At 44.2% G+C, this 13,832-nt stretch overlaps 1 protein-coding gene across 1 annotated transcript; it reads left to right on the top strand.

Moving 5' to 3' along the window:
- The first annotated feature begins 822 nt into the window (after window positions 1-822).
- Window positions 823-13,832, top strand: LOC111964015 (solute carrier family 2, facilitated glucose transporter member 11-like). The gene is given in 14 exon segments (XM_070443693.1): window positions 823-970; window positions 1,435-1,533; window positions 1,735-1,895; window positions 2,953-3,077; window positions 3,354-3,483; window positions 3,682-3,830; window positions 4,069-4,256; window positions 7,259-7,369; window positions 7,747-7,848; window positions 8,243-8,257; window positions 11,618-11,684; window positions 12,048-12,175; window positions 12,984-13,017; window positions 13,020-13,832. Coding segments are annotated over 14 exon segments (1,602 nt in total). The 5' UTR covers window positions 823-859; the 3' UTR covers window positions 13,202-13,832.

Below are 13,832 nucleotides of genomic sequence, written 5' to 3' on the forward strand. Positions count from 1 at the left end.
ATAGTAGTCAATGACGAAGGATGATAGTAAATGCCTCAATTCCATTTGGTGACGTACAGGTTACACAAACATCAACATGTCATAAATTGATGTCAATTGGACATTTGCGCAAGAACGTGCGTTTGAAGTAAAGATGCAGCCCCATAATGAGAGTATAGGCTATAGGTCTGGTTTGAGCATGACTCCAGACATGGTCCAGCGTTTGTAAATCGACAGACAGCATGACGTTATCGGACGTTGGCGACTGGACTAGAGCAAGCAAGCTGCACGCACCTGTAACGGCCTGAAAGTTGATTTCCAGAAAGACTGGGCAGATATTCTGCACAGACGTTGCATATAATAATAAACTGCTATACAAACATTTGGATTATGATGTCGCAATGTTGTGAGAACGATATGAGACAAATTCCACAGTATAGGTAAATGACTCGAGCGACGTGACAGGTGAATAGCCTAGTGCCATTACATATTTGATCTGAGGCAACTGGGCACACACTGGTTGATTCAATGTTGTTTCCACGTCAGTTGAACCAGCGTGGAGTACAGGTTGAATTTACGTCTCTGCCCAGTGGGAGGCGATCCATATTCCATATCTGAGGTATTGTATGAGGATAACAACATATTGTATGAGACCTGCAGTAGGATAACACCCACATGAAGGTCAACGTTATACATAAACCTGACATTTCATATAGTGGTTAAACATTCCCTTAACATAACAGGAGTTGGGTGTCACACGAAACGTGACACACACACGTGCAGGGGGAGTGGATACTGTACTTATACAGTATTTCAGTTGGTTGGGGTTGGGGAGTTCGGCGATGTCCACAGTCCTGCGCACAGCGTCCTGGCAACCTGTATGAATCAAGGATTTTGCAAAGACTTGAAACGGTCCGCTGTTATATTTTTACTTAATAATACAAAATATAATTTTCGATTCGCTATGTCGCATGTTGGAGTGGATAAGAAGGTACAGTAATTTTGTTTTTATTTCGTAATAGGCAAACATTTTTATGGACCGTGTATTGTATTTAGGTGTCGCGTTAAACTTATTTTTAGCAAAATGCACTTTTTTTCCCATGTGAAAATAATGATAGTCACAAAAATGCATTAGAAAAATTTAATATGTGCACGTGTTTTTTTGTTTATTGACATTTATCCAGTTAGTCAGACTATTCTGACTATTGGCATGTTCTTCTTTTCGTGCACTGTTGTTCCCATTACCTGTTTTTCGAATAGTACCTGAAAATATAGGACTGGGGGCATAACACAGTTTTCTCCTAATTCTCTTAGGTAAATCAATACTCTGTGGCTAAGTACTGTGCACTAGTGTACATCTCCAATATTTATTAAAGTGAACAACCTTTCATCTTTCATCATTTCACCTTTCATCATTGTTGTTTATTTTTTATTAATACTTGTTTGTACTGACAGGGCAATGATCTAAACTTGATGTTAATGGTGACGTCATGTGCCATTGGAGGCACTCTTCAGTATGGCTACAACCTTGCCATAATGAACGCACCCACCATAGTAAGGTTATTTTGACACACCTGTATGTGTCTGTGTGTCTGTGTGTGTGTGTGTTTTTGGACCCCAGGAAGAGTAGCTGCTGCTTCTTCTAAAGCTAATGGGGATCCAAATAAACAAATACAATCTGTGTGTGTATGTATGTGTGTGTGTGTGCACAAGCTCACGTGAGTGTATTTGACCACACTTGACCTTTCCTTTCAGTACATTCAGAACTTTGTTAACGAGACATTTCGAGAGCGCTGGGACGTGCAGCTGAAGAACTACCAGGTCACTCTGGTCTGGACTTGCATTGTGTCCATCTACTCCCTGGGAGGGCTGGCCGGAGCTCTTATAGCTGGACCCATGAGCATAACCTTTGGAAGGTAATAATGTATTACTGTATATCTGGATCCATGATCATAACCTTTGGAAGGTAATGTCATCAATGTCAAGGCAATGTCAATGTCAGATATTGACACAAGGATGTGCGGTAACCTTGGTATGTGGCCCTCACTGAAATGCTTACTATGTGCTTTAGAATTCAATATTACCAGGGATCTATCATTGATATAATGTCTCAAAGAGAAATGTTTAGTGACTGATGAGCAAATTTTCATCTGTTTATGGATCAGATGTAAAAGGGGGTTGCATCAAAGAGAGCATACACAGTATCGCTGAAGACAGCAAGGCTACTTTATGTTTTCTCTTCACAGTGGAGTCAGTCAATGAACAATGTGGTGGTGTTTATGTTTCTCAAGGCTGAAAGAGCACACTGAACCTTGCAGGCTGGCGCCAGGGCATATATGATATCTGGACAGAGAGTAGTATTTGCATAAATGTAATTATAACATCATTACTACAGTATAAGTTAATTGATACTCAAGATTTACTTGGATCTACTCGTCTACACTATTTTCTACTCTACTAGTCTCCACTCTACTCTATTCATCTCCACTCTATTCTACTCTACTAGTCTCCACTACTTTATTAATCTCCACTCTATTCTACTATACTCACCTCCACTCTGCCCTACTTGTCTCCACTCTATTCTATTATACTCTACACTACACTACTAAATTCTACACTACTCTATTAAATTGTACTATACTCTACACTGCTCTACTATATTCTACTTTACTGTACACTCCACTACTCTACTAAATTCTACTCTACTCTTCTTCACTCTATTCTTCTCGTCTCCACTCTATTCTACTCTACTTGTCTCCACTCTACTTTATTCTACTCTACTAAATTCTACTCTGTTCTACTCTACTTGTCTCCACTCTACTCTATTCTGCTCTACTGTACTCTACTAAATTCTACTCTACAATACTCTACTAAATTCTACTCGTCTCCACTCTATTCTACTAAATTCGACTCTACTCTACACTACTCCACTATATTATACTCTACTCTGCCCCCCTTGTGTTGCTCCCACAGGAAGAAGACTATGCTGTTGAATAATATCTTCTTGATGCTGAGTTCACTCCTAGCGTTGACCAGCAGAGCTGCCAAGTCTTTTGAGATGATCATCATCTCCAGGGTCCTGGTTGGAATCAATGCTGGTATCTACTGTATATTCAACCAGAGGGTTCTCAAATGGGGGTTCTCATGTCATCAAACCATGCTCATTGTGCAACTGACTGCATTACTTGTACGTTGTGTATAGAGAAAAAAGTGTAATACTGGTTGTATGTTTGMTGCTGTCTTAGGTCTTTAAATGTCAATGACATGTAAATTGTAGATCTAGATAAGACAAACAGCTGTACAATTACAGTATTATGTTTGATGCAGGAAACTGAAACCATAGACAGTAGAGAGATGATCTACTCCTTTCACAGGGATCAGTATGAATGTGCAACCCATGTATTTTGGTGAGAGTGCTCCCAAGCACCTGCGAGGGGCTGCTTCCCTGTCGTCAGCCATCTTCACAGCGTTTGGAGTGGTGTTAGGACAAGTCGTGGGCCTCAGGTAGACAACATACAACACACCGACACATAAAACAAAGACAAACATCCAAGCAGAGCTTTCAGAGGCTACCAAATCAGCCTGCAATTTAGTGTTACTTACACATAAATCTAGCACTACAATGGATTGTGTGATTTGTTTGGGGAAATAACTGCTGTTTTAATTAAGTCAGTATTTCACTTGATGTTGTCATGTTTCCAGGGAGATCTTGGGCAGTGAGCCCTGTTGGCAATACCTACTGGCCAGTAATGCCATCCCAGGCCTCATCCAGCTCCTCACTCTCCCCTGGTTCCCAGAAAGCCCTCGATACCTCCTCATAGACCGGGGGGACAAGGAAGCCTGTATCAATGGTAGGTAGGAGGAGAGCCAAATCATGGTCCACGTTCTGTTCCTCTTGTATGTGAGTTAGAGAGATATACAATAAAAGCATGAGCAGGTTTTGTTGATGTTCATTGTGCCGCCTCTGCGTCAGCAGGGATGGGTAGTCTTTAAATCTTATATATGCGTCTGTGTACTTTGCCATCATTTTGTATTTCCAAAATCCATTTTGCCCATCCACATGTATGTGTCTGTGTGTGCGTGTGTTAGCTCTGAGGCGTCTGCGTGGCTGTGAGGTCCAGAGATCAGAGTTGGATGAGATCCTCCAGGAGCAGGCTGAGGCTAAAGGCCTGAGGCCCAGCAGACCCTGGGAGCTGTTCGCTGACCGTAATGTGCGCTGGCAGGTGATCTCTATCATCACTCTCAGCAGCGCCATGCAACTCTGTGGCAACGACTCCGTGAGTTACTACAAAAACTCGGAAATAAGAACTTAGAACTAAAATGTAGAATTTTAAATAACTGTATTTTTCAACAGGGAACTTKATTTGTAGTGCATTAAGTAGGCCACTTGTTGCATAAAATCACAAATAATATCTGTGGTGAATGATGATGCAATGTCCTTTTATTATTAATTTACCCTCTTACAAATGATGTAAGAAGCAGACTCCTGCCAGCAGACTTCTATTGTTATTGTAAGCATGGTTTCTCCCCACAGTTATTGGGTTTCTCAGATGTTTGGTTTTGAGTAAGCAGGGTTTTGGTTCTCTCTGGTCCTGGGGTTTCTGACTGAGAACTCTCTCTCTCTAGGATCAAAGTTACCTACCTCTAAAGAACCCCATTGTTCTGACAGTAGAACATACCCAGCTCAGATACAATTTTGGCCACAGTGTTCCTGACCCCTCCTTCTCACAGCAAACTTGATTAGAAATGTGATATCAGCTATCAATATTTCATACTGTGCGTAGACYGGTTTACATTTCCTTGTTAAAAATGCATGCTGCTGGTGATGACATGTGGTTGTACTTTACAGTTGTAATGCTACGGGAGTTAGGGAGGAGTACATAACTTAAGGTTACTTTCGTAACGCCAGTTCTCTGATAATAGAGTGGGGTGTCTCACATTGGGATTCGCTGGATAAGGGGTGTGCCAGCTCATCCACGCCTGGTCTCCTGCCAGCGCAAAGAACAGAGGGCAGTGTGCGTCTTTTGTGCAACGCGAAGAGATCTACGCTGGATCCAACGTATCTCTCCCAGATCTGGTTCTCCACTGAGAAGAGGTGTGCGCTGCTCCACGTAATAATATTTGAAAAAGGAACTTGTATAGATGCAGAGAGTGAGGGCCGTACTGGCGTTTTGATGTATGCTAGCACAGTCGTATTGTCTGTCCTGACTAGGATGTGACAATTTGGAAAGATAAGGCAGAAAGTGTTTTGTAGATAGGAACACTGTGTCATCAGTTTCGAGACAGTTTATGTGAGCGGGGCGGAGCTGTGGGGACCACAACCTGTTTAACCACTCTTATCTTTGTGAACTGCGCCCCCCCCACCCCCCACCATGTGAGTGATGCATCTGTCGTCGCCNGCCACCTTCCTCATTGACACGACCCTGAGGTTATGCGTCCAGTCTGACACCCAGGTATTCTATTATATGTGTGCCCCCCCCCCCAATAAGTACAGGCAGTAGTACTCTGCCGCCGTTATAGCTCTGATTGCCCATTTGCTCAATAGAGAGGAGACGTCCTGCTCTAGTATGCAAGCTGAGTCGCCACTTGCCAGAATTCCATTGAAAGCGAGTGGTTTCGTAGCAAACTGCAGTTTGTACCCCTCTGTAACTGTGAACATGACCCAGGGCTAGAATATGCATGCACGCCAGTTCTCTGCTCTTGTGACGAGTTGCCCATAAGTTTGATGACTCAGTCTCTGGCGGCGCAATGGGGAGTTGCCCTTTTATTCTATTTTTTAACTTACCAAGACGCTTGGATGCAACAGAGACTTTTATTACAAAGGGAAGTGTTGAGACACTGGGTGGGGACTGAAAATGTGTCTTCTTACCTCAGCTACTAGAACCCTAGGTCGGTCYCCCCTTCTTCCCTCCAAGAGAATCAGCGGGCGGGACTTCGTTGCGGCTGCYAGGCTGTGAGGAGCCTCGAAGAGGGGATGCTCTACACAGTTTTCGTCCTTGGCAACTCCTTACAATGCACACAGGACTCGGGGTTAGTGAGCATGAACGTAGGTTTTACTGGACGAGAGGAGGAAGCTAGCAATTCTACCATTTGGGCAGGTATGAAGAGCTAGTGGAGGTGAGCTGGCTTTTCAGTGAGCTAACCAAGTCTCAGTAAGGGAAAAGGAAAGGGGGATACCTAGTCAGTTGTACAACTGAAATGTATCTTCTGCATTTAACCCAACCCCTCTGAATCAGAGAGGTGCGGGGGGCTGCCTTAATCGACATCCATGTCTTCGACGCCCGGGGAACAGTTTGTTAACTGCCTTGCTCAGGCGCAGGACGACAGATTTTTGCCTTGTCAGCTCGGGGAMTCGATCCAGCAACCTTTCGGTTACTGGCCCAACGCTCTAACCAGTAGGRTACCTGCAGTAGCTAGGCGTGTGACGCTAGCTACCACCGGAGACWTGGAGCAAGTAGAAAAAGGCGAAGCACGAATTCTACTCAAAGCAAAAACCTTACTTTTGGACAGTACTCAAAACTAGAAGCTGAGGTCCTACGTTCGGCAGCGTAAAGCTCACGGTTCATTGCAGAACAGTTAAGCAGGGAGACAGGGATCAAGTCGTGCTGAGGAGAGCTTAGAGAGGGAGAATGACCAGAGGGGRGGGACCGTGGCAACTTATAATGAGTAGGGTCTCTCCTCATTCGCTACGCAACCTGTCTGTCTGCGACAAACATCGTGAGATTGGACCWTCTGTAGTGATTTGCTTATCCAGCGAATCCCAATGTGAGACACCAAACGATTATTTGAAAGAGAGTGTGTTGTTTGTATTTCAGATAGGGTTTAATGAAGAGGTGTAGTCAGTCCAAGGCCATGCCAAGTTAATAGTGCTGCTGCAGTCTCTTAGTTMCCTTCATGCTACGTCTCACAGTCCCTAACTGATGACTGTGTAATTACAGTACCTTTCTTTCATCAGGGGATTATTTYGACCAGGGGGCTGGCAGCTGGAAGCCTTAGGGAGAGAGCTGACTGGGTATTAGAGCAGTAATATGCTAAATGCTTTGCGGCTGAATCAGCTTATRAACAACACAATTTCAATTTGGTCATTTGATGTAATGATTTGAAATGCTCAGTCAGTCTGTCAGTACATGATAAGGACGGTACTCATTTTATGAAAAACGATAGAAAAAGCATAGTTTTATAAAAAAAAATATCATAACTGAAACAGCAGCCACTGTGCTCTGTCAGTACGCTTACTGTATGTACAGTGTATGTGATGTTCTCTTTTTCACTCCAACAGATCTACTTCTATGCGTACTATGTGTTTAAAGAGTCCGGGATCTCTCCGGATATGATCCAGTATATCACCATATGCACTGGTACATGTGAATTCACAGCCTGTATAATATGTGTGAGTATTCCTGAGTAATAATGTGGCTGTTGTGTAACTACTGGTAACTAACTAACCACCCCAGAGGCAAGTAGGGATTGTTTTACCCCTGTGTGTGTGTCTCTCGCTCTCTCGCTCTCTCGCTCTCTCGCTCTCGTTAAATCCTTAATCCAGACCTTTGAAAAAGTTACTCTGTAAGAAAAGTTACATTTCAAAATTGTTTCTGCATTCTGAGAGCTGTTAAAGTGCTTTTCTTGGCATTCTGTTTTGGATTAGAACGTTGCTCACCTCGGTGTAACCAGAGACGTAATAGAAGATGAAACGCCTCTCTACGGCTAACCCCAGGGCTGAAAATGATATGATTTTAATATACATTGTCCTGTTTGCATCCTCCTCAGAACCTGCTGATTGAGCGACAGGGCAGGAAGATTCTTTTGATGGGAGGCTACGTTTCAATGACAGGCTGGGCCATTGTCTTCACGATAGCTCTGTGTTTTGAGGTATTCTKCCTTCTTATGTCATCCTCTTCCCCTGTCAATGTAAGAAAATAAAAGTGCGAGTGGAAATCAAAAGGTGATCTGAAACTAGATGATGGAGATACGCGGCTGAAATGCCATGTCCTAGTCATGTCCCAGTCTCTAATTTCATTGGTTTTGTTGACCTTTGGGACTCTGTTACTTCTGAAGTGCGTACGTACTCATCCTAATGGAAGGATGGCAGTCTGACTTGGTGCATCTGCGTTGCAGTCATTCTTGGGTTGCTGTGTACCAGGCAGAAAAGGAAACATACCCTTTTGAACCTACTGTTGTTTATTCCACTTCATGTTGTGACAACACATCACTCTATCCACCAGGAGGGGTGATTCTACTTTGTGCTTTGCATGTGTAGGTGCAGCGGGTGGTTGGATGGGTGTAGTCAGGTACAGTTGTAGGATCTTAATTTGATCACCCTTTTGTTGCTGAGAATTTTTCTGCACAGTAGAAAATGTGAACTTGTAGTGTATTCAAGGCTTCTAGAGTTTGTAATTTCCACTTTAAAATGTCAGACTTGATTTGCACTAATGAAAAYTGTATCAACCCCTACAAAAAYTMATAATCCACATCATAATTCACATTTCCTCTTGCTGCAGGATTATTTCCCTGCTGTAGCAAACTGGCTCAATTCAGATTCTAAATCTGTAAGGCGACAGGACACTCTTAAAAAGCCCACTCAATCAGTGGTATTATGTGGTGCTCATTTGAATTAACATCYATTTAGCTCAATTATTTTTGGACCAGTGATTACCTCAGCCTTTGGTCTGCAAGAAAGTCAGATGTTTTCAATTTGACTGATATTGATTCAGCAAGATAGAACTGAGTTGTCAGGAAAATTACTTAATTTTTTATATATATTTTTTAACTTGGCGTTAGCATTGAATAGCCACCGTGATATGCAACTTTTCAGGGAAGTTGGGAACCAATATACACAGGCAGTTAGGAAAGCTAAGGCTAGCTTTTTCAAGCATAAATTTGCATCCTGTAGCACAAAATCAAAAAGTTCTGGGACACTGTAAAGTCCATGGAGAATCTGAGCACCTCCTCCCAGCTGCCCACTGCACTGAGGCTAGGAAACAGCTGCCACCACCGATAGAATCCACTATATGTGAGAATTTCAATAAGCGTTTTTTTTCTACTGCTGGCCATTGCTTTCCCGACGTGGCTAGGGGGGGTAGGGGGCCCTAAGGGGAGGGAGGGGGGGGGACGGAGAAGGGGGGAGGGAGGAGGAGGGGGGGGTGGGAAGGGTGGGGAGAGGGGGGCAGGGGGCGGGGGGAAGGGAGGGAGGAGGGGAGAGAGGGGGGGGGAGAGGGGGGCCCCGATCAAGCGGGGGCGGGGGAGGATGGCGCGGGACGGTGGGGGGGGAACGGGGGGGGAGGGAGATGAGTTTTGGACAGGGAGGGGGAGGGAGGAGTGACCGACGCAGGAGGAGGGTCGAGTGGCGAGAGGGAAGGAGGGGGGCGGGGGGGAGGGGCAAATAACCGAGGATGAGGGCGGAGCGGGGGAGGGGAGAGAGGGGAGGAGGAGGAGGCAAGGCAGAGCGGATAGGAGGGAGAAAGGGGCGTGGGCCGGGGGTGGGACCGGAGGGAGGGGGTGGGCGTTAGAGGGGCGAGGAGAGGGGGCGGGAGCAGGAGAATGGAGGGGGGCAGGGCAGGGGGGGTGGGGGGGAAGGGGAGGGGGAGGGGGCGGGGGAGGAGAGTCAAGCCGCAGCCCCCCCCACACAGCAACTCGCCCAAGCCTCCGCCATTTTCTCCTTCACCCAATCCAGATAGCTGGATGTCTGAAAGAGCTGCAATCTGGACCCTACAAATCAGCCGGGCTAGACAACTGGACCCTCTCTTCTAAAAATATGCCGAAATTGTTGTAACCCCTATTACTAGCCTGTTCAACCTCTCTTTCGTATCGTTTGAGATTCCCAAAGATTGGAAAGCTGCCGTGGTCATCCCTCCCTTCAAAGGGAGCAGCTCTAGACCCAAACTGCTACAGACCTATATATCTATCCTATCCTGCCTTTCTAAGTCTTCGAAAGCCAAGTTAACAAACAGATTACCAACCATTTCGAATCCCACCGTACCTCTCCGCTATGCAATCTGTTTCAGAGCTGGTCATGGGTGCTCCCAGCCACGCTCAAGTCCTAACAATATTCATAACGCCATCGATAAGACACATTACGTGCAGCCGTATTCATTGACCTGGCCAAGGCTTTCGACTCACCACATTCACCACAACCACAATCACACATTCTTATCGGCAACGACTCAATGCCTTGGTTTCTCAGATAATTGCCTCGCCGAGTTCACCAACACTTCTCTGATGAGATTGCGAGTGTCAAATCGGAGGGCCTTGTTCCGGACCTCTGGCAGTTTCTATGGGGTGCCAACAGGGTTAAATTCTCGGGCTGACTCTCTTCTCTGTATACATCAATGATGTCGCTCTTGCTGCTGGTGATTATCTTGATCCACCTCTACGCAGACGAAACCATTCTGTATACCTCTGGCCCTTCTTGGACACTGAGATTAACTAACCTCCAGATGAGCTTCATGCCATACAACTCTCCTTCCTTGGCCTCCAACTGCTCTAAATGCAAGTAAAACTAAATGCAGTCTTCAACCGATCGCTGCCCGCACCTGCTTCCCATCCAGCCAGCATCACTACTCTGGACGGTTCTGACTAGAATATGTGGACAACTACAAATACCTAAGATTCTGGTTAGACTGTAAACTCTCCTTCCATACTCACATTAAGCATCTCCAATCCAAAATTATTCTAGAATCGGCTTCCTATTTAGCAACAAAGCATCCTTCACTCATGCTGCCAAACATACCCTCGTAAACTGACCATCCTACCGATCCTCGACTTCGGCGATGTCATTTACAAAATAGCTCCAACACTCTACTCAACAAATTGATGCAGTCTATCAAGTGCCATTCCGTTTTGTCACCAAAGCCCCATATACTACCCACACTGCAACCTGTACGCTCTCGTTGGCTGGCCCTCGCTTCATACTCGCCGCAAACCCACTGACTCCAGGCATCTACAAGTCTCTGCTAGGTAAAGCCCTGCCTTATCTAGCTCACTGGTCACCATAGCAGCACCCACCCGTAGCACGCGCTCCAGCAGTTATATCTCACTGGTCACCCACAAAGCCAATTCTTCCTTTGGCCGCCTTTCCTTACAGTTCTTCTGCTGCCAATGACTGGAACGAACTGCAAAAATCACTGAAGCTGGAGACTCATCTCCCTCACTACTTTAACACCAGCTGTCAGAGCAGCTCACAGATCACTGCACCTGTACATAGCCCATCTGTAAATAGCCCATCCAACTACCTCATCCATACTGTATTTATTCATTTACTTGCTCCTTTGCACCCAGTATCTCTACTTGCACATTCATCTTCTGCACATCTACCTTCCAGTGTTTAAATGCTATATTGTAATTACTTGCCACCATGGCCTATTTATTGCCTTACCTCCCTTATCCTACCTCATTTGCACACACTGCATATAGACTTTTCTACTGTATTATTGACTGTATGTTTGTTATTCCATGTGTACTCTGGTGTGTGTGTATGTGTCGAACTGCTTTGCTTATTCTTGGCCAGTCGCTGTTGTAAAGAGAGACGGTTCTCACTAGCCTACTGGTTAATAAAGTGGAAATAAAAAATTAAATAAAACTTGCTAAATCATCTATTTTCAACTTGTTAACTAAGTTCTTGTTTACTGTAACAGCACAAAAGGTGGAGTGGATGTCTAGCTGATGAGGCTGTATCTTCACCTATATACTCAGCTTTGGCATGGGCCCAGGTGAGCCAGTCTCTTCCTTTCAATAGCTTTAATATTCATATTTAGCGTTAATATTATTAGACCAGTCAGTTAGAAATACTAGATAATATTGAGGGGAATTACATTGGCATTTAAGTATTTTATCCTACACACTACAGAGATTCCAACAGAGCTGCAGTTGACAGTTTGTTGATAGTTTGAGCATCTGTAGATCATATATAAGGGTCTGTCCAAATAAAGTGTGATTTCATTTCATTTCAACTATGGCTGTATTTTTCCTTGGGGATTAATAAAGTACACTCATCTCATTTTTGAATGTTCATGGGAAATGATCTATAGTAGGGTGACGGTATTGGTACGGTCTGTGTTTATCTTTGCCTACAGCTGGAGTGACAGGGGTCCTCCCTACAGAGATCTTTAGCCAGACTGCCCGTCCAGCAGCCTACATGATAGCTGGCTCAATGATGTGGATCAACCTTTTCATTATGGGGATGATCTTTCCATTCCTGGTGGTGAGTGAAAAACACACACACGGCTKCCGAGTGGCGCAGCGGTCTAAGGCACTGTATCTCAGTGCTAGAGGCGTCACTACAGACCCTGGTTCAATTCCAGGCTTTATCACAACCGGCAGTGATTGGGAGTCCCTTAGGGCGGCGCACAATTGGCCCAGCGTCATCTGGGTTAGGGTTTGGCCGGGGTAGGCCATCATTGTAAATAAGAATTTGTTTTTAACTGACTTGCCTAGTTAAATAAAGGTTAATTAAATAAATAAAAACGCACACACACACACACAGGGTTTTGATATAAGTAGAAATTGTGCAAAAATATTGCATTTTAAAAGCTTGTTATATCAAATAAGTGCCGCTTCAAATAGGCCACATGGAATAATCTATAAATCAACCCTGTTAACAATAAARCCAATAGACAAGATATAAATGTTTTAACAATATAAACATTTGGGTGAAGCTTGCATTCAATTGCCCCTCTCTGTTGCACACAACAAGCTTCCAGTCCCCCTCTCACAAGGGGATTTATGTATGATTTAAAGATGAAGTCGTCAACCCTGTTACGGTCAACCCTGTTACTTTAGTAGGCACTTACTATAGTCATTTTTTAACTGAATCTCTTGAGATGGGAAAACATGTTTTTATTAAGTTGAACATGTGCTCTTTATGACAAAATGTTAAAATTAGATGAAATAAAACGTTTTTTTCATCAAGTTCCAATACTCAAAAGGCAACTAATTGGTGGAACGACCCCCCCCCCCCCCCACACACACACACACCACACTGACACGTTTTTATTGTTCTCTCTCTGCAGAGTGAGCTGGGTGAGTTCTGCTTCGTCCCATTCGCTGCGTCTGTTTCCTGTCTGCTCTGTACGTGGGCCTGGTTCTGCCTGAGACCAAAGGGAAGACCCTCTCAGCCATCGCCAACGAGTTCCACAAACTCAACTACAGAGGCCAGGACAAGCAGGGTCTACCTGCCCCTCAGGCACAGTATCAGTTGGGAGAGGTCTGCCACTCCACTGCCCTGTAGGCCTACTGCTCTKCTACCTATGACCTACGACCTCTACCATTGACCACAGTACTATTTAAGGTTAATTAATTAACCAGGAGATCCACTTGAGGTCAGAATACCTTTTTCCCACAGGAAACCAGGTTTTCCATCGTCTTTGGTTTGGAAAAAGCATACAAAGATGGTGTATTCCCTTTCATTAAAATGAAAGTACAGTTAGTCAATTTTCGGCAATAAACTCTTGGAGAGAATAATTCTTGTTTTGAGCAGAGATCCCATTAAAGTTATAATATGTAATTATGTAGTATTGAGTGGCTTGAGTGAAAGCCTTATGTACAGAGGGGTGTTAAGGGATGGACTGTCTTTACTTTGAAAGTTGTTCATTTGAATAATGTGCCTTTGGCATCAAGTAATGTGCACTTTTAGTCTACCGGTACAGAAGAAAATGCAATGTTGTGGGTCCCARATCTTGAAAGAGTGAATGTAATCAACATAAATCTTTAATGGTGAATTCCATATACACTGATCAGTGAAGTTGTTKTTTTTTTWTTTTTTTWMGACCAATATTTACCAAATACCTGTGAGRCTGTTTATGCCGTATCAATCACATTTTGCCTTGTGATGAAAATGAAGAAAGTATATTCAAATCAAA

Source organism: Salvelinus sp. IW2-2015, linkage group LG1 (assembly GCF_002910315.2).
Source record: "Salvelinus sp. IW2-2015 linkage group LG1, ASM291031v2, whole genome shotgun sequence".
In the NCBI taxonomy this organism is placed as follows: domain Eukaryota; kingdom Metazoa; phylum Chordata; class Actinopteri; order Salmoniformes; family Salmonidae; genus Salvelinus; species Salvelinus sp. IW2-2015.